The 22,386-nt window shown below is 37.9% G+C and overlaps 1 protein-coding gene across 7 annotated transcripts in view; it reads right to left on the minus strand.

The window, feature by feature from the left end:
* CCNA1 (cyclin A1) overlaps positions 1 to 21,063 on the minus strand; it is a 32,950-nt gene extending 11,887 nt beyond the window's left edge. For 5 of the 7 annotated variants that reach the window (XR_004233291.1, XR_004233292.1, XR_004233290.1 and 2 more), the window contains exons 1-2: positions 19,465 to 20,421; positions 18,837 to 19,022 (exon numbers count right to left, since the gene is read on the minus strand). Coding sequence is in view for 4 of the 7 variants with exons in the window: in XM_031962002.1 (XP_031817862.1) it covers positions 18,837 to 19,022; positions 19,465 to 19,842 (564 nt within the window). In the remaining 3 variants the exon portion in view is untranslated. The other 2 variants (XM_031962004.1, XM_031962001.1) reach the window with 2 other exon arrangements.
* Positions 21,064 to 22,386: the final 1,323 nt, after the last annotated feature.

Here is a 22,386-nt window from a genome sequence, read left to right on the forward strand (position 1 = left end):
GATGTTTAGCAGTGCTAAACATCATAGCTTTTAGACTGACCTTAAATAGTAACTTAGCTGTTAATACATTAACTTTGGTGTTAATATAGTCAAAGTGAGATCCTCCAGGAGCTGAGATATATGAATCTTGATGTCTCCATAAACAAATCCTGGAGACACAAAAAGTAGATGCCACCAAATGGAAAGATGGCTCAAAGATTCTTCTCACAAAGAAATAAAAAATATTGGCAAAGGAGGATTTATAGTCCTCTACAGGTTAAAAACATCACTTCATGAGATATTTGGTAATGTCTTACTGCAGTGTTTGAGATAATTATTTACAAAAATGTCATTATGAAAAACGGAAACATCTACATAATTGAACAAAATGAAAAACTACAAAGAACTCATTAAGACTCCAAATCAATCAGCATATACTTTGGTACTCAGTATGTTCAATACAAAAGGAGACAGAGGTAAGAATAAAATAAAATCTGTTGGAAAAGGAGCATGGAATGAAAGAGGCCAAACTCTATATAAGTCTCACATCTCTATGTATTTTCAAAAGAAAAGAATCAGAAGATATTATACAAGGGAATCATCACATAAAAATGAAATTGATAGAATTTTGAATAGGAAGCAATTCAATTATAGCTAAAAGAATAGCTAAAAAGAATAGCAAAAGAAAAATGAGGAAAATATATAATACACAAATAAAAGCCACCCAAACTTGACCTATTTAAACTAATTATTGAAGGGGGAATGAAATTCGAGAAAAATTAACATTGATGTTAATATTTCCATGTCATATATATTTAATTGATATGAACTGACTGCTTTAAAGATTCAAGAGTCCACCTTAATTTCTTCGACAAAGAGAAGATCTAACTCAGTTTCAGTTGATCAAGGATGGACAGAAGCAGCTACACCCAAAGAAAGAACACTAGGAAATGAATGTAAACGGCTTGCATTTTTGGTTTTTCTTCCCGGGTTATTTATACCTTCTAAATCCAAGTCTCCCTGTGCAAAAAGAGAACTGTTCGGTTCTACACACGTATATCGATCGTATCTAGGATATACTGTAACCTATTTAACATGTATAGGACTGCCTGACATCTGGGGGAGGGGTTGGAGGGAAGGAGGGGAAAAATCGGAACAGAAATGAGTTCAAGGGATAATGTTGTAAAAAATTACCCTGACATGGGTTCTGTCAATAAAAAGTTATTAAAAAAAAAAAAAGAGTCCACCTTACTTCAACAAACATTTGATCTGTTCACCAAGAAGAAAGGTGCTACAAATAATGACAAAACTAGTTTATAATGTAAACCTTGTTTGTAAAATCTTATGGAAAAATTTAGACTAATTCTATATATAATATTGCCTCACCAAAAAAAAAAAAAAAACCAGAGGAAGGGAAATTTAAATACAATTTGATAAGAAGTTCAACTAAACTATCCCAAAAGAGGCGAAGGATGAAACCAGAAGGGAGATGGATTAAAAAAAAAAGTAGGAAAAAAATCTGTGAAATTTGTTGTTTTTAAATAATTATTTTCACCACCAATCCAGTGAAATCCCTACAATGAAAAGAGTAAAGATGAGAAAAACAGGTGGATTACACAATGTTATTTAGATAGTTGGGGTCGATATTGGAGATGATAATTTAAGATGAGGAATCAACTCGAGGTATCTCAATAAGATTTCAGAACCATGAGCAAAAATAACCACATTACCAGCCCCACTTCTGCTAATAGAATGTTATTAACTATCAGCCCATATATATTCATCTTCATTAAGTTTTTAAGAAGAATGATCTATATATATCAAAGGCATCTTTGGAAATATTAATAACAGGCCAAATTCCACATGACAGTCAAAAGAAGTCCACATTTTTACTATCACATAACTGACTGAAAGACAGATGATAAATTTCCATGAGTTTCATAACTATTAAAAAGACTTCTCTCCAATGAGGTGTGTCTTATGCCAGTAAAAAAAAAACCATAAAAGATTTCTTGAAAGGTATTACAAAGAACTTTGCTCAAAAGTGAAGCATAAAATATGGAAGTTCCCAGAACAAGCTAAATTTTGAGGAATTTTCAAGAGATGGTGAAGATCTCCAAATGCTCCTCTTTACAAATGATATTTTATTGTTTGCACCAAGATCTAGAACACTGTAGAACCTCCTGAATTGGGAGTGGTAAGCACTTAAATATATCCACACAGGAAAAAACAAATATATGGAAAAATGTCTCTCATCCATATAGGTGGATGCCTATCATCTATAACACTCATCATAAATTAAATATATCGTGGTTAGATATTGCAAATGGATTGTGAACAAGGTTCAGAATTAAGCAGAAAGAACAAGGGACACTGGATTAACTTTGGGAAATGACAATTTTTTAAATGACTCCCAAGCTTCTTCCTGAAAAGGGACCTATCTTTTTAATAACAATATTATTTCAGGGTTGTATATGCCTTTGTGCTATTGGTCACTACCAAGATTTCTAATGAGTGACAGAATCAAGGATTACCCAAAAAGCTGTAGAGAACCATACAATAAGAGCAAAATGCTACATAGTTCAAACAATTATTCAAGAGTGGCAATAAACGAGTGGCAAGTTAAAGAAACTTATGAACAAAAAATTAAGATGGGGTAGTCATATGGTGAGGGATAAAATAGATGGCCCATCTGCTCCCTTGGTATCCCCATGATATTGAATTAAATCCCTCCAAAGTTCTCAACACTTATCTCCTTATAATAAATTTCTAAAAAGAAATGACATGAAATCGACCCTCAGTGGAGATGGTTATGCTTGGGACAAATAGTGTCCATATGAAGGCCAATGATGAAGGAAATACCCATAATATTATCAATGATCTGCAAAGAGTAAAAACAAAAGAAAAAACCTCCTAACAATTAAAACTAAGAAATGGAATTCATTGCATCTCAGCAATTTGTGTATTTTCCTTTACTAGAGGTTTTCAAGTTAGAGGATGACTTCACAAATGTTCAAACTACATCTCAAGGACTTCCACTACAAGAGGTCCTAACAATTCATTCCAGAAGAATCATTCACAGAGAGAATATGTTAAAAAGTGAATGTGATATGAAAAAGGTGATATGAACAGTAGGATGGTGGTGTCCCAGAACTGGAAAACAGTTTTAGACTAATTTTCAGTAAAGGCCATTCTTTGTATTGCCTCTCTTGAATAACTGAATTATGTAGCATTTTGTTCTTATTGTATGGTTCTCTACAGCCTTTTGGGTAATCCTTGATTATCTCATTTATTAGAAATCTTGGTAGTGACCAACGGCAGAAAGGCAAATACATCACTGAAAGAATATTGTTATTAAAAAGATGGGGTCCCTTAAAGGAAGAAACTTGGGAATCATTTTTAGAAATTGTCATTTCCCAAAGTTAACATATACCCTTAAAACTTTAAACTATCGGTTGGCAAGGAAAACCAATTTGATGACAAAATTCCAGAACATATTAAGTTTAGAACAATGTGTCAGGGAAGACAGTTCTGAGGTCAATCTCCCTTCTGATGTTCACTAGTTCAGACCAAGGAAGTCATTAAACTTTCATGTCCATCATAATTTCCTGAGATTTATCTAAGTCATAGACTAAGTATCCCATGTTGAAAAAAATGACACAAATTTAGTATATTTTGGTAAAGGGTAGTTTGTGAGCACTTAAAAAGGGAGTGGTGATCACTGAATGCTTCAAACAGGTAATGACAGATTAATTTCAGTTTCCTTTTTGACAGGATTAGTACTAAACATGTAGATAAGGGAGAGTGCTGCAATATATATATTTCAGCAAAATGCCTGTCAGTCATTCATGCTGTCTTTGCAGAGAAGTTGGAGAAATACATCCTAAACTATTTGAAACTGATTGACTGAGCATATATAAAGAATGACCTCTATCCCTAGCCCTGTGTAAGTAATGTGTAAATAAGCAGTGATTTGGATGAAGATGCAAATGGTATAATTACCAAATCTGAAGATCATATGATACTGGAGAACCATTAATACTTTGGATAACAAATGATCTGAAACCAAAAGGACCTCTACCACAAAATCTACTAAAAGAAGATTTTACAATGATAAAATCAAGTCCTACACTTAAGTACAAAATATAGACTACTCAACAACAAGACAGGGAGAAGTGTGGCTAAGTTAAAGCTAATGAGAATATGATCTCTGGGTGCTCAATTGTAATAAGGATGACAAGATACTCATAAAAGCTAAAGTAATCTTTAGTAAACAATATCCAGAAGAAAGAAAGTGATAATTCCACTGTAATCTATAAGGATCAAACTACAATTGGAATATTTTTCAGTTTTTTTAATCACATGGCAAGATGGAGAGCTTCCAAGATAGAAGGCAACTAGGATACTAAGAAGACTCAAGATCATGTGTATGAGGATAGTCCAAAGGAACTAGGTGGAGGTGCTTCACCTCAAGAAGAGAGATTAAAAGTTGCTGTGAAAAGCACTTGATATAATAAAAAACTTCTTGATAATTAAAATCAATCAAAATTGAAACAGGCTGCTTCAAGAGACATTGGGATCATTAACTAGCCTTTCTTCTTAGATGAGGAATAGATGACTCCTAATAACTTTATCACTTCTTAGATATCTACAGCCACAAGGTAAAGGTTATGTGTTGTCTATTTAACATCAGATAAACTCATACTTCTAACAATTTTCAAAATTAAAATCAAAATTATTTTCTTTTATTTATCAGATCCAAAGGTGGGTTACTACTTATATATAATAAAGCAGGGCAAGACTTTGTAAGAATAATGCCCAGCTCTCATGTCAAGACACATCTGATGTTTAATCTTCAGTTTACACAGGAAATATTGAAGGGCACAAGAGACACAAAAAGAGAGAAAAAGAATCCCTGTCCTCAAAAATTTACAATTGAATAGGAAAGGGGGAAAGGAAGGTGAATCTAAGATACTGTTTTGTATATCACACTGTCCCAAAAAATCATAGTGCAGTTTTAAGTTTTAATAATTTCAGAAGTATAAATGGTAGAAATTTAAAATGGGAAGTTTTAGTGGGAAGGGAAAGGCATCATGGAAGGCTTCACAGAGAAAGTACCCCTGAATTAGGCCTCATAGAAAAATAAAAAATAGTTGACAATCATACAGCAAAATAGTGTAGAATATGATCTAGGCTTGAGAGATGGACTGGATGATCATATGGACATGAGCTAGCTATCTGATATGAATAGAACAAAAATGTGCAGAGGAATAATGGTGGGATGGGGTGAGAGGAGTAGAAATGGAAGGGAGAGAAAGCAGAGACAGGATTTGGAGAGAGCAGGAACTAAAGATTTTTAACAAGGGAACATTTTTTAAATCACAAAATTAGCTTAATAGTTGAATAAGAGATGGTATAAAGATTAAAAATTAGCAGAATGGAGGATATTCCCAGTCAAGGTCAGTTAGGAAGTGATTACAATAGCTCAAGTAAAAGTGAGGACCTGAACAATAATAGTAATAGTGGAAGTGAAGAGGTAATCTTTGTTATTGTGACTGTGGTGGTTATTATTGTTTGCCCTTTGTTCTGGAAGGGGACTATATCATCAGGGAGGTAATGTCATGACATGCAAGTGAATTAGATTGAAGTCAGAGAGGGTTGTGCAAAGTCACCAGCATTACTTTCTCCTCTACAGCTATCTGGGTTCAATGGCAAGACATAGATCAGAAAAACTGGAGATGGCCCTAGATGCAGTGGGAGAACTTGGCTTTTTTAAAAGTCTCAGTTTGGCTAATGCTACCCAAACAGTGAGTGATTTTCACTAAATAAGAAATAAGGTAGAGAATGGCCTCTCTTACCCAGTCAGGAAAAAAAATCAATCTAGGAAAGGAAGACCCTCAAGATTTCTGACCAAAACATAAGCAACTGGTGTTTACATTCACTTTGAATCAATCAGGGGACAAACAATGATCAAGTAGGTTTGACCTGGGACCTAATGTTGATGGTTCCATGAGAATCAGAATGATTTGGGTTTAAGGCATAGTCCTAGGCCATAAACTCCAAGTTATCTTGCAAGGTTTCAGTGACCAAAAGTTATATTCCTATAGGCAGAGCACTCTCAGGTAAAGGACTGATGCACTATGTGAACAGAGGAGAAAAAAGAGAAGGGAAGAGAAGGAGAAAAGAGAAGAGAAAGCTGTGTTGTCCAACTGGCTAATTCCAGTTGGGTCCCCAGTGGGGTAACTAATAAAAAAAAGAAAAAAGTGAAGAAGGATCATGTACTTAACTATACTTGTAACATATACCTAGCAAAACTATCTTTTCTCCTTCATTCACCAAAAGAAAAATAAAGACATTTGCCTGAATTATGACAGGAAATAACTATAATATAAATAGTAAAAAAAAAAAAAAAATAGCAGGAATTAGCAAGATACATTAAGATACTCTAAAGTGTCCCAAACAGAAGGTCAATAGTGCTATGTGAACAAGTCAGAAGATGGGTAATTTTACAGTTTGACCTAGATTTATTCCAAAGGAAATTTTTTTTATTCCATTAAGTATCTTGTGGTTTATGATTACACTATGAATTTATTTAGTGTTAAAGGCTACTTCAGAAGTTAACATTTAGAGCTATCCTTTTCCCTTTTAGTTGGCATAGAGAAGTCTGTGATTTATGCACAGTTAGTTTAAAAGATTTCCTTTGTATATTATGGGAAAATAAATCATGTGGTAAAATAGATGAGGTGCCAAAAAAGCAATCTGAGTGTGGCAGGGTCATTCATAAACCATGATTAATGTCTCCATTATTCCAAGTGCTTTACTAGGGCTGAACTTTTCATGTTGTTGTGCATTGGAAAGAGGGATAAATGTAAATTAATAACGATTAGCTATCTAGTCCTTATACTGACTTCTACTCAAAGCTAGATAAAGTTTAAATATTTTAAGATCACTTCAATTTCAGGCTAGTTCCAATGGTCTTATGATGGAGAGAGCCATCTGTACCCAGAAAGAAGACTGTGAGGACTAAGTGTGGATCACACCATAGTATTTTCACTTTTTTGTTATTGTTTGCTTGCATTTTGTTTTCTTTCTTATTTTTTCTTTTTTGATCTAATTTTTCTTGTGCAACATGATAATTGTGGAAATATGTATAGAAGGATTGCACAAGTTTAACATATATTGGATTACTCACCATCTAGAGGAGAGTGTGGGGGAAGGGAGGGAGAAAAAATTGGAACTTAAGGTTTTGCAAGGGTTAATGTTGAAAATTATGAATTTGTTTTAAAAATAAAAAGCTTTAAATTTTAAAAAAAAGCACTTCAATTGAAGGTATCAAGACAATTTAAGATATTCAAGAGTTAAACACAAAAGTCAATGATATATATAGGCTATTGGGTGCTCAAGAATAATTTGAATAACTTAAAAAGGTTCAACCAAAGCACTTTGAAAGCAGAACACTATCCAGTTACTTTCTATAAACACTGTATATCACATGTCTAAAAGTCTCAAATCTAGCTTCTAACAAGTAGGTCTCAGTCTTAGGCATGTTATGTAGCTTGCAAACTTATTCTTTATATGGTAAATGAGGATAACTTTATTGACATCAGATTACTATGATAAGCCATTATATGTATATGTATATACACACATATACGTGGGATAGAAACCCCCTAACTCACTGACAGATTTGAGATCTTTCCCATATCCTCATCTTGATTTAGCCTTTCTGCCAAAATAGTTTACTGGAATATGGCTGCTGTGTGGAGCCACTGGAGTGAAGTGGATCAGATGAATACCAAAGATGGAAAGTAGCCCTGAATAAAGCTCAGTAGCCTTCATATCAAAAGTACTATTCTTCCTTGAACAACCAGACAAAGTAATTGTCCTCTGTAATATATTGTTGTTGTTGTATGCCTATGAAACCTGGACAATATACTAGTGCCATGCCAAGAAACTGAATTGCTGCTTTCATTGAATTGTCCTGGGAAGATTCTGAAGATCACCTGTCAGGATAAGAAACCAGACTTTTAAGTCCTTTCTCAAATAGATTGACAAGCTTTCCAACTCTACTGAAGAAGCACAACTCCATTGGGCTGACCACATTGTTCTAATGCCAAATATACGTTTGCCAAAGAGATTATCTTCTGGAGAATTCACAAAATGCAACTGCTTATATGGTGATCAGAAAAAGCAATACAAGGACACTCTGAAAAAGGATTCTGGGAAGATGGTGGAACAAGTCAGTATTTCAAGCTCTCCACAAACAAAACAAATTTGTTCTTCAGAGCGAGCATAGATTGGTGAAAAATCAAGAAGACTAGGGACAGAACAAAGGTCCTCCTGACATAGCCCAAGATCTGGGGTAAAAACCTCCAGACTGTGAACTAATGTGAAGTGCAAATACCTCCAGGTTAGCACCACAGAAACATCATGTGGGGAGCCAGGGTTTGACTGGAGCCTCAGCAGGACCACAGAAACTTTCACCTCCTGAACTGCATACTGAATTACTCAACATCTATGTCTGGGATGTTTGAATGAACCTCTGCTGTTTAGGAATTCCAGGCCCAGCTGTCCTGTAAAGAGGCAATCCTGGGCAAAAAGGAACCAGCACACTTGTGAGTGCACATGCAGTGGGGCAGGAACATGGGGCTACAGACACTTGCAGGAGGGAGGAACTCTTAGTTTGGGGTTCTAGATCAAAGGGGAGAGCTAAAGGACAGCTAAAAGCATCATTGCTCCCACTCCACAATTAGAGCTGCTTACACTCATTAAAAAAAAAGTGAAACAGCAAAGAAATAAGAACCCAATCACAGACACTTACTATGGGAGGAGAATACTGAAGTAAAATAAACTACTTCAATCTCAATGAATAACATTAAATGGGTCCCTACCTAAAGAAAATTTATATAAGAATTCAAAAAGTAATTTTAAAAATCAAATGAAAGACACTGAGGAAAAAAAATTTGAAAAACCATTTAAGAAAATAAAATTATGAAAAAAAAGTTATTCAACTAGAAAAGGAGATACAAGGTCTTAAAGATGAAAATAACTCTTTGAAAATTAGAATTGGTCAAGAAGAAGCCATTGAAGCTATAAGAGACCAACAAAACAGAATATAAAGAATGAAGAAATAGAACAGAATATGAAACATCTTAGAAGAAAAATGACAAACTAGATAACAGATCGAGAAGAGAAAATTTAACAATAATTGGGCTACCTGAAAGTTGTGGCCACAAAAAAAAAAAAAAAACTTTGATACAAGAAATAATGGTCTTGGAATGATAAAACATAAGGGGAAAGTAGAAAAAGAAAAAACCCACTGGTCACTACCTCAAAGAGATCCTTTGTAAAACACATAGGAATATTATTACCAAATTTCAAAACCCCCAGATCAAAAAGAAAATTTTCAAGAAACAAGAAAAAACAATTTAAATATGCTGTAGCTACAATTAGAATTGTATGGGATTTAGCAGCAGCCACAATAAAAATCTGCAGGTCTGGGAATCATATATACATGTAATACTGTAATAATACAGTAATCAAAAGAAATAGACCTGTAGTCAAAAATATCATATTGAATAAAATTATCCATAATATTGAAAGAAAAAAGTGAACATCCATTGAACTTGCAGATTTTCAGGACTTACTTTCAACCCAAACTCAATATTATTTAACATCAAAGAGACAATATACAAGAATAATTTCAAGGAACTTAACATGGACAAATTATTTATGTTTTTTACACAAAAATATATACCACATGCTTGAGATTGACATCAGTAACTAGGTAGTTCAAAAAAAGATATATACAAATGAAATGCAGAGGAAAAATAAGCAAAGTTTATTAGATGAGAGAGGAGGGCTAATAGTTTTGAAAACCTAGTCACATTGGGAATGGGTTGAATAGGCAGCACTGTATATATACCATGGATGATGGTATAGCACCCTCCAAAATCTATAAATGAGTAAGGGGGGGAAGGATGGGTAGAGGAGAAAGGAAAAAGTAGGGGGAAGAAGACAAGGGAGGTAACCAGAGGTGGGAGAGGTCAAATTAACAGCAAGGCAAATTAAGGAGCAGAATTAAAGCAGAAGAGTTATCAGGGATAGGAAAAAAAGATATATATACACAAACACTATTACAAGAACCAGGAGTCAAACTTATTTGGAAAAAAAATACAAGTAATAATCACAGATCTTAGACAAAATCAAACTTTAAAAATTCATTTAAAAGAGAAATCTATATTATATGTCAGTCATTAATACTGTTTTAGATGAATGTTTGCATATGGGTAAATGCATGAGTATATGTGTGCTTGTATATATGTAGATATGTATACATGTAGCTCTATGTATGCATGTAGACAGATAGATATGGGGGGTGTCTGTAGATGGGTATGAATGTATATGTATGGGGGGGAAGCTGTTGTATGTGTGTGTGTGCATGTGTCTATTAAATATGTCTGTGCTTAATTATAGCCTTCTTGGAGGAGGTGGGAGGATTAATGGGGGGGGAATAAAGTTTTAAAGTGTGCAGTAGAGAACAAAAGAACAACTTACACAGAAGCAAAGAAAAGATGGACACTCATGAATATAGTTTCTTCTATTATTATATATCCTTTCTTGAACTGGAAATTTATTATGTATTTAGAATCTTCTCTGATTTTCTGCTGGGCACATGACAATGCTTTTTTTGTTTTAGTTTCCTTTTCTTTCTTTTTTTCTATTCTTTTTTTTTTTTAATAAACAGAAACTTTTAAAAAAATTTAAAGGACACTCAAGATCTCTTTTAAGAACTTTTGGTTTGATTTGTGATATGGAAGATTCAGGCATAGGACCATCCAGTATCAGATGGTCTCATCAGAGAAGATACTATGCTCTATGAGCAAGACAGAATTGAAGTAGTTCAAAAGAAACAAGAGATATTCAGAGTTAGAGAAGTCACCCAAAATGTTCATATGGACCATTTGTGTCCAACCTGTAGCAAAGCACTTTGAGTTCATATTGATCTGATCAGCCACAGTTGGGACAGCCACAGTTTGGGTCCTTTTCAAGAATAAAAGACAACCATCAACCCCACCATCTACTACACACACACACACACATACACACACACACACACACACACACACACACACACACACGCATGCATGTAGGAACTTTCACATCAGTTTTACATTATTACCATTGGAAAAGAAAGGAACAATAAATAATCCAGGCACTAAACTAAGAGATTTATAAATATTATATCATTTAATTCTCATGATAACCTTGAAAATAGGTGTTGTTATATCATTACTTTATAGTACAGGAAACTGAGACAAGGCAAGGGCTAAATAATTTGCCCGGTGGGGGAAAAAAAACAAGGTGAAAGTTTGTTTGGTTTTAAATAATTAATCTTTGAAATGTATTCATGAGAATAAATCACAGAGTTCCAGATAAAGGCAATCTTAAGCTTTTTCCCAATTAATTCCCTACTTTTTAATATAACATTTTAGCAAACTAAGCACCATGGGGGATATCAACACTAGGCCATCACACCTTTATGCAGTTTATGATAAGATAAAATACACAAATATCTTTTCATTACAAAAGTTGATGATAGTGCATAAAAAGGTGCTAGATACTTCAAGAGTTTAAAGAAATATTGCTACTAGATGGGAAAGGAGAAAATGTAACATTCTAATCAAGGAACATAGTGAGCAAAGTTAACAAAGTAGAGAAAGTTCAGGAAGAGAATAGTCCCATCTGATATAATTAAGAGTGTTTAAAAGGTTATGAAGGCTGGGAAAATTGGGAAGGGACAAATTGTAGAGTCTTAAATCCCAAACTGAATAGTAAGGATTTTATTTGGGAGATAAATAAGGGAGTATTGAAAAATTTTTAATGGGGAGAGTAGTGACAATCAAAATTAGAAATTACTGAAAGCAGAATATGTTATAGAATAGAGAGAAACAGAGAAATAGAGAATAGAGAATAGAGATAACAGGCCAACTGTTGCCATCTACTAGACAAGAAGAAATGAAATCTGGAAAGATGGTGGCTCAGCAAAAATGGAAAATAATTCTAGATGGGAGACAAAAAAATCAATAAAACTGACTAGATGCAAGGGATCAAAGATTGAATGCCAAGTTTTACGTACAAATGATTAATTAGTTATTCCATTAAGGGAAAATAGGTGGCTTGTTTGGGATTGACTTGGGAATTGGTGGTAAAAAAAAAAAATTGGTGAACTGTTTTAGTGTTTGCACTCATAGCGATGGAAAATCAGGTAGACAACTGAAGAGTTAAGAGAAGCACATAGTCAATGTTTAATAAACTGAACTGAACTGACTATAGAGTTCAGGAAAGGGGCTACAGCTACCAATCAAATAGATGAAATTGCCCAGGACTGAAACTAGCAAGAGTCAGAGCCCTGGTGTAAGACTACATTTAAGAAGCTGAAAAAAGATTCAGGAGGAGAAACAGAAAAGACTAATGAGGATAGGCAAATAGGTAAGTGCCAGATCATAGGCATACAAAGGGCAAGGGTTTCAAGATGGAAGATGTTTTGATCTTAAATGCTATATAACCTTTCAAGAAAGCTACTGCAACAGTGAGCACAATAGTCCTGATTTCAGATTGCTAAATTAAGGAGTAAGTGGAAATATTGCTCATATTCATCTCTAGAAATGTGGGTACAAATAAGAACCGAAGGAGAACTGGACCTAGAAAGCAGGGTAAAGGAAAAGTAAAGAGAATTTAACTTCTTAGTGAGTAAGAAGGGAAGGAGGCAGTATGTGGTCAATGTGGTCACAAGAGTAACACTGAAGTTGACATCAGAAAAGTTGGGTTCAAATAAATCTAGATCTGTTACTACCTGTGTAATCTTGAGCAAGACATTAATCTCTTGGTCTCTGTTTTCTCCTCTGTAAAAACAAGTAGGTTGGATTAAGTGCCTCCTAATGTCTCTTTCCAGGTTCATAACTCATGGAATATAAAGAGATGATTATGACAAAGATTAGCACAGATAAAGGGCTAAAAATCAAGCGTATAGTTAACACTTGGTAAAGGGAAGACACAGATGAAACAGGGAGCAAGGGGATGTGGAATTTCCTCAACTTTCAGTTCTTCTCAGCCTTCCAGATTGTTTGGAATCATCAATTCTCTACCCCTTCTCTGAATTCTGAGGACCAACTCTTTTGTCCTTTCTATTTTGTATCAATAAGTTACTTGTAGGCTAATTTGTTCCTCCTTATCATAGTATAAGCTCCTTATTAAGTGACTCTCTGAGTTGTGAGGATTAAGTAAGATATATTTGTAAAGTGCTTAGTGTAGTAGTGCCTGACCCGTGATTGGCATTATATAAATACTATCTATCAACATCATCATCTTAGCTCCCACCTCCAAAGCAAGAGGGTGGAAATTCATCTACAAATTGTTGTTTTTAGCAGTTTGAATAATTGTACTCAAACATTTATTAAACTTCTATAAACTAAGCACTACAGTAAGCATCTGTGAGCCAAAATACAAATACTTTGACCCTTAAGAATTTACTTTTCAAAGTTCTGCAATCAGTCCACCAATCAAACACTAAAAATATTCTTTTCAATGTTATTAGTGATCTCAACTTAATTCCCTTACAGTTTTTTTTAACAATGACAATTCCCATCCCCAGTACCTCCATTTTCTTGGATATGTCTTTCACTCTCACTCTTCACAAGAAATATAAATAGAAATATATGCAAAGCAGTTAAATACAAAGTAGCTTGGGAAGGATACCAGCAGTTGAGGAAATCAAGAAAGGAATAGCCAAACCTAATCTCTCTCCTGAACTATAGTGCTATGTTACTACTAAGTGCTAGTTGGATATGCCTACCTGGATGGATATATCATGGACATGGACATTTTGAACACAATATAACCAATTAAGAAATATTCTACTACCACCACCAGCACCCTCAACCCATTTCCCCTCCTATAACTACTCCATTTTTATTAAGAGCACAACTACCTTTCCAGTAATTCCAAATCATTTTCTACTCCTTCAAGTCAATTGTCAAGTCTTATTTCACCTGCCTCCACAACTTCTTTCTCATTCCTCTCTTCAGTACTATCACAGTTTCTCCATTCTCCAATCCTAGTTCAAGCCTTCATTACCTTTTATTCATATTACTACAGTAGCTTCCTAATTCATCTTTTACCTTTCCATCCATCACAGACCATCAAATTAATAATTTCCTAAAATACATAAATGATTCACATCACATACTCCTACTCAAAAATTTTCAGTACCTTATTACCTTCAGGACAAAATACAAAATTTTCATCCTGGATCCCACCTGACACTCTAGAATATTGCAAATAATATGAAATATTGCTGATCAAAAAACTTGCTACCTTTCCTCCTATACAGAGTGTTCTATTACCATCACACATATACCTTTGTACAACTACTCTCAAAGGTTATAATGTGCACTCAAGTGCTACTTTATCCATAATGGGCTTGTTGGCCTGTTTTAGTGTTTGCAAGACACCCAGGTAGTGATGGAAAATCAGGTAGGCAACTGAAGAGGTTTTTTTTTTAATAATTTTAACTTTTTATTGACAGAACCCATGCCTGGGTAATTTTTTACAATATTATCCTTTGCACTCACTTCTGTTCCGATTTTTCCCCTCCCTCCCTCCACCCCTCCCCCAGATGGCAAGCAGTCCTATACATGTTAAATAGGTCACAGTATATCCTAGATACAATATATGTGTGCAGAACCAAACAGTTCTCTTGTTACACAGGAAGAATTGGATTCAGAAGGTAAAAATAACCTGGGAAGAAAAACAAAAATGTAAACAGTTTACATTCATTTCCCAGTGTTCTTTCTTTGGGTATAGCTGCTTCTGTCCATCATTGATCAACTGAAACTAAGCAACTGAAGAGTTAAGAGAAGCACATAGTCAATGTTTAATAAATGTTGAACTGAACTGATTATAGAGTTCAGCAAAGGGACTATAGCTACCATTCAAAGAGATGAAATTGCCCATGACTGAAGCTGGCAAGAGTCCTTTTTCCTCTGCCTATAATGTCCAGGCTAGCTCCCTGGAGGGCTTCAGGATCAATCAGAGTGGGGAACAAAGTCCCTTGTCTATAGGGGGAGAAGTGAAGGAGGCAGGCAAGCTGCCCCGTGGCTTGCCAAAGATGTATCGTGGATTCTGGAGTCCAAGTCTCCAGCCTCTCTCCTCCTCCTCCTGCAGCCAAGTGACCTTGACCTCTCTCCCTCAGCCCTCCAATCCTTGCCTATGATTACCTTACCATCACAAATTCAGCAAGCACCAATGGTGAGGTGAGCTAACACATCACCATCTCATCTAAATATATGTATATAGAACCATTATCTCACATTGAATAGGTAATTAGCCTTAAGTGCTCTGCTGTCTGATTCAAGCACACCTTTTCAGAGTTTCAGCCCTCTATATCTGGCCAATGATTAGCACCCTCATTCTTGCAATTTGTTGTTATTCAGCCATTTTGGTCATGTCCAACTCTTCATGACCCCATTTGGGGTTTTCTTGCAAAGATACTAAAATGGTTTGTCATTTCCTTCTCTCGGTCATTTTATAGATAAGAAACTTGGAATAACTTTTTATCGATCCAATAATATACATATATTTTCTACTAACAGAACCCCAAAATTTAACACACAGAGACAGACACAGAGAGAGATACACACAGAGAGACACACAGAGAGAGAAAGAGAGACAGACAGATACAGAGAGAAAGACACAGAGAGAGAGACACACACACACAGAGGGAGACAGACAGAGACAATACACAGAGACAGAGGGAGACAGAGACAGAGAAAGAGACACACACAGAGAGAGACAGACACACAAAGACAGACACACACACACAGCAAAAGACACAGAGAGACAGACACAGAGAGAGGCAGACACACACACACACACACACACATACAGACAGACACAGAGACACAGAGAGACAAAGACAGACACATAGAGAGACAGACAGTCAGTCACACATAGCAAAAGCCACAGAGAGACAGAGAAACAGACACAGAGAGAAGCAGACACATACACACACAGAGACAGACACAGAGAGACAGACACAGAGGCAGACACACACACACATATACAGAGACACGAGACCAACACAAGGGGAACTACACATACCCCAGAAACAGAACAGAGATCGAAGGGGGGCAAAGACAGAGAAGGGGGAAAGGAGACAGAGAGGGAGAAGAAGAGAGACAGAGAAACAGAAGACAAGAAGAGAAACAAAAGAAGACAACAACCGAACAGAAAACAACAAGAGAAGACACACACAAAGGACAGACACACACACACAAACACAAAACAAAACACACAGGACAACAACACACACAGAACACACAACACAACAGGGAGACACACAACGGGCACACAGACAAACGAACCACAAACAGAACGAGACAGACACAGACAGGGGAAAGGAACAACACACAGACAGAGACAGACACACACACAGAGACAGACACACACACAGAGACAGACACACACACAGAGACAGACACACACACAGAGACAGACACACACACAGAGACAGACACACACACAGACACACACACACACAGATTCACACACACACACACAGATTCACACACACACAGAACTAAAAACAAAACCCAGAGACAGAACAACAGGAAACAAAGGGGGGAAAGAGAACAAGGAGGCAGAGAGAGAAGAGAAAGAGAGAGACACACAGAGAAACAAGAAGGGGGACACACAAGGACACACAGAAGGAACAAAGGGAAGCCACAGGGAGACACAAAGAAAACAGAGACACAAGAAGAAACAAAGAAACACAAAAAAAAAAACAAAAAACAAAACAAAAACCACAAAGAAAGAAAACACAAAAACCAAAAACACAAGGGAAAAAAAAAAAACAAAAACAAAGAAACACAAGAAGAGGGGCAAGGGAAGAGAGAGGACAGAAGAAGAGAAAAGACAGAAGAGAGGGGCAAAACAACAAAGAAACAGAGAGAACACAAAGAGACCACAAGAAGGAAAGAGAAGAGAGACACAGAGCACAGGAAAAGAGCAGGAGCAGAAATACAACAGGACAGAACACACAGAAAAAAGACGCCCACACATACACAAAAGGGAAAACAGAAACAGAGACACACAGAGAAACAGACACACACACACAAAGAGAAATAGAGACAGAGATAGAGACACACAGAGATAGACACACACAGAGACACACACAGTGACACAGAATGAATGAATTTCAGATTCATGACTTTGGAAAAAAAATCATTATCCCTTTCTAAGACTGTTTTATGACCTGTGAAATGGATGTAATCTCTAGCAGCGTTATATTGAGGATCACATAACACCCAACATAGTTACTGTTCTTATTCCTAAATTAAAGCTTCTGGAATTCCTGGTATCAATGTGGCTATCTGACAATCCCAAATCCACACCAGCCTATGTTGTAATCTATACAAGCCCCCCAGTTCTATCCAATCTGAATGTTTCCTTTTTCTTATATTAACAAATTAATCCTCCATTGATCAAGAAACTTCCACAGACTTGATTGTCCATATGCCAAGAAACTTTCCATTCTCCTTACCTAAAGAAAGCCACTGACCCATTCCACTCACCCCATCCATAAGTGTGATGCATTATAAGAGAATTTCCACAGATGAAAACCAAAACCAAAGACACTCAAAGGGAACAAAAAAGTGCAAATTAAGTAGTATTTATGTAGCTTGCCAGCATAAAATGTGATAGTATTAAAAAAAAAAAAACCTAGTCTTAAGTTCTTGATTAGTCTCCATCAGTACCAGTATATAATATTAACAATTCTCATTCTATACGTTTATAAGTTCTTTTCTCACAAAAGTCCTGGGAGAACATTATCAGAACACCACAAAATAGAAGATCAGTAACCATTTCTTTTGAAGTTTTCCTGATAAACTCTGGACCTCAAAGTTTGAATTAGTTGTAAACTATCCAATAATAACTAATGAAAACTATTTTTAGCCACAATAACTAGTCTAGGAGGCAGCTGGTTGGCACAATGAATAGTGTTTGGCCTGGAGGCAGGAAAAGCTGAGTTTAAATCTGTCATCACTTACTAGCTGTGTGCCCTTTCACAAGCCAATTTTAATTGGAATTCCATTTCCTCAACTATAAAAATGGAGATAATAATAGCACCTACCTCTAAAGGTTGATGTAAGGAATAAATAATATTTGTAAACCTCTTAGTACAGTGCCTAGTATATAGTAGGTGCTATATAAATGTTTATCCCCTTCCATTCTCTTTTAGGAATTTGATGTTATTTCTGCCTGTGGTGTTTGTCTGTTCCTGTGATCGTCCAACTCTTTTTTCCCAGACTTGTGATTTCAGCAGTTGGAAGCACCTGATTTAAAAAAACAAACAAACAAAAAACCTCCCTCCACCAATGCATATCTGCTATTATGGAGTTGCAGACTCTAAGTAACTTAGCACCTTTGTGATAAGCTGTACGTGAACTCACGTCGACCTGTCATCAGGCTAAGTTCTATATCCACCATAAACAACAACACTCTGCCTGTTCCAATAACTCCTCTTCATGCAACTATCCTATGCTAAGCCTTACGGGGTTCTGAGACGACATTTATCATTAACTCTTTCAAAGGGAATAGCAGTAAAGGCAATCAAGGAGCTCGCAGTACTCCCACGGAGATATTCTGAAGTGAAAAGTTTCGCAACATTAGACATTAGTGAGAACGTCTTTTTTTTTTTTTTTTTTAAGCCAACAAAAGACGCCATTGACCCAACCAACAGGCTTGATAAACAAAGATGTGCTTAAGGATGCTTCCCCCAGGGCTCTCGAAGTTACCTGGCCACACGTCCTCCTGTATTGCCCATTTTCAGTTAGAAGCCCTAGCACAGTTCTTTGTGGGGGGTCCTGGACTGGCTGGGTTCTGGCAACCACCTGACAGATCTCCTGGCTTCGGGCTGCGGGGCCCAGAGGAATCCTGCCTTTGGAGATGCTGCGACGCATTGCCTCAGTCTCCCCGGGCCACTGTGAGCAGGGAGAGATAGTTAAGCCAGATAATCCACTCTCTCCATTCCCTTCCCTACCCCCCTGTACAAAGGCACAGGTGTCCTTAGCGAGCCACAGAAAGGCTTTCCTTCCTCCAGTAAAACGAGTACTGAAGTAAGGAGAGGGAGCATTAAGGGTCCGGAAAAGTGTTTTGGAATAAAGCACACCAGTATGTCTCTTGCAGTCCTCGATGGGAGCTGGAAGAGATTCTGAGATATGCACCAAGCACATCTTCCTCCTGGAAAGAGCCTCCAACCTAGAAATCGGTTCACAACTAGCGCTAAATGTTCATTTTATTTGAGCGTCAGCCTAACCCTAGAATTTGAGACTCTTCCAATTACTCTCTTACCGCGTGTCTTTCCCTCCCCAACCCCGGGAGCCCTCTTCCACACTCCCGAACATAAGGCAAACAATACATTACAAAGTGAAGGTCACGTCCCCTCCTTGGACACCGGAGTGACACTGCTCTTCGGCCCTCCTCCCACCGACCAGACAGGCGATGCCCAAACCAGCTTGGAACCCGCAGCGCTAGCTGGTCCAGCCTATATATATAGACCTTCCAATTAATGAGTGCGCTCCAGGATTGGGGCTGGAGGAGCTGCGGGTGGGGCCGGGGGAATGGGGTGGGGGAGGGGAGGGGAGGGGCGGAGTGTGTTAATAGATTCCAGCCGGGGCGCTCAGCTCCAGCTCTTTGCGGAAGCTGCCAGGAGGGCTGAGCGCTAATTACTTTCAAGCCACCCGCGTCTGTTGAATCGGGCCAATCGAGGGCGCGACCGGCCCTCGAGGTAGCGGCTTCCATGCCAACCGAAGCGGGCGTGCTGGGAGCCAGAGGAGTATCGCCATGGAGACCCCAGCGGACACGCTCCCGGCCGACCCAGGGCTACCCTCGGGCGTTCTGGCTCGGGAAGCGGCGCTAACGGGCAGCGGGCGGCAGGCGGCGGCCTGTCCCCCGCGCTGATTAAGCCCTATGCCTCCCCGGGGAGGGGCGCCCCCGGGACCGCCAAGCCACAGGCTTGACCCGCCGTCCGTCCTCCTCCTTGTCTCGGGCGGTCGCGCTGGGACATCAGAGCGCTCCCCCTCGGACCCCTGCTCTACGCTTTCTGGAGCTTTGGAAGGGCCAGCCTCTGTGATGAGCCCGTTCCCCGCAACAGCTGCGAATTCCCTCCTCTAACGTATTTTCCGCAGCCTGCCCCCGAGGCCCGAGAAGCCGAGAACTTTGGGTTGAAAGAGCGACGCGAGGCCCCCGAGGCAGTGGAGCCGAGGCCAGCCCCGACGGGGAAGGCCCGAGGCACACCCAAGCAGCCCCCTTTAGCCAGTTAAACCCAAGCACCCACTCAGCATCCCCTGGTCTGCTCTCCCCACCCGCCCTATCGGGATCCACACACCTATCCATCCTCCTAGGCAGCAACTCGGAGAGGCGGCACTTTCTCCAGCGGTCTCTAGGTCTCGTGCATTCAAAGTGATTTCGGGTCTTGGACAGAGGGTCGGGCTCCTAAACGCCTCGGCTCCATGCCAGTGCTGGTCCGCGGGGGGTGCGGTGGCCTAAAGTTGGGGGGATGCACGTGGCGCCTGAGGCCTTCCTCCCGACGCATCCTGGCCCTCACAGCGCAAAGAGGTGCCTGGAACTCAGCTATGGTGTCTCCAGGAACAGGAAGGAACGCAGGGGACAGGAACGAGGCCCAGAACTCTTCGTGACCCCCGGGGACGCGGAGGGAGAAGAGCAGTCGGTGGTCCACATCTGGAACACTCAAGAGTACACGAGTCTGGCCCAGATGAAACACTATGCTCACTGGCGAGAAACAGCAGCAATGATGATAATAATGTTTAGTAATAAGAGTAATTAATAATAGCAGTTAGCATTTATATACCGTTCTGAATGTCTTGTCTCATTTGATCTTCAACTCACGAAGGCAGGTGCTATTATTATTGCTATTATTCTTATTTTACAGATAGGAAACTGAAGCTGAGGGATGTTACCAAGACTTGCCTTGGATCACAGAAAAATCTTTGCAAGATTCCTGACGCCAGCGTTAGCAATCCACCAGCCCACCTAGTTGAGCTTTCCTCATTAATTTCTGAGAAATTAGCTTGCAAAATCTTAAAAGACTTTTAGTTATTTCTAGTACCTCCAAAAACATCCATATCTATCCAGCTTGATTAACAAAGTACCTGTCTTCCTAAGGAGAGTGCTTTCTTTTTCTAATTTCTTATTCAACTTATTAAATGACTGTCATTTCATCCTAACCTAGCTGTGTGGTCTGAGTTCATTTTAGTAAAAAGTTTACCCAATCAGTCTTATTTTTGTAATTCAGGTTTTTTAAAAAATATTTCTTTGGGAATCTCAAAGTGTCTCATACTTCTCTGATGAGCTTCCGATGTTATTATATGAAACAAATCTTATGAAAAAGAAAATAAGCTCCCAAACATTTTTACATGAGTCACTAATTGTTTGAAGGAGGAAGAATTAGAAGGGATATATCCTAGAATGTATGCTGATCATTGTGGTTCACAAACACACATTTGGAAGGGAATGCAAAATCAGACTATGTTTTCCCCTCCTGATTTCTAAATGATAAACTAATTTTAAGATAATAAAAATATCTTCTGACATTAAATAGAAAACCACCTTTTTGATACTTAGAATAACTTCAGTATTCAAGCTTCAGTCAAGATAGGAATCATTAAGGCAATTGGAGACAGCATTAGTTAACTGTTGTAGCAACAGATCGATCAAATACTCAGTGGAACTTTAATGATTTGCAATTGCTAGATTTCTGTACCTAGGAGTCTCCCTCTTGTGTGGAAAGCTGAGCTTCCTGGGCATCAACTGCCCCTTCAAAATTGTTGTGATTTCTAGGGATGCTGAGTGCCCCCAGTAGGGACTTCTGGGCAATCTGCTTTCTCTGAGTGACAACTATTCATTAAAGAGATTAGAAAGGTTTTCCAGGATAGGAAATCTGCCTCAGCAGATTGTTTCCTCATCTATGGTTCAGTATTTGTCTTACTCAGGCAAAGGTAGTATATCACTAAGTCTTTTTTTTTTTTAAGTATAAAAATAAAAGAGGAAAACTATTATATATTCTGCAGCTCTAACATAAACTTCATGGTTTAGGTTCTTCTTTTAAGAGCCCAAGTGAAGACAGAACATAACTTATAATACACATTCCTGTAGAAGCAGCAATTTGAACTGAGGGTTCATTGAACAAGAATCCTTAATTCATTCAACATTTATTAAAGTTGGACTCCCCTGCTAGTAGATCAAAAAATAAGCTAGTCCAATATTTCCTTTTCTTTAAGCTTGTAAAATATCTGTAAACTAGACATAATACTCATAAGGGAAATT

Source organism: Sarcophilus harrisii, chromosome 3 (genome assembly GCF_902635505.1).
Source record: "Sarcophilus harrisii chromosome 3, mSarHar1.11, whole genome shotgun sequence".
Lineage (NCBI taxonomy): Eukaryota > Metazoa > Chordata > Mammalia > Dasyuromorphia > Dasyuridae > Sarcophilus > Sarcophilus harrisii.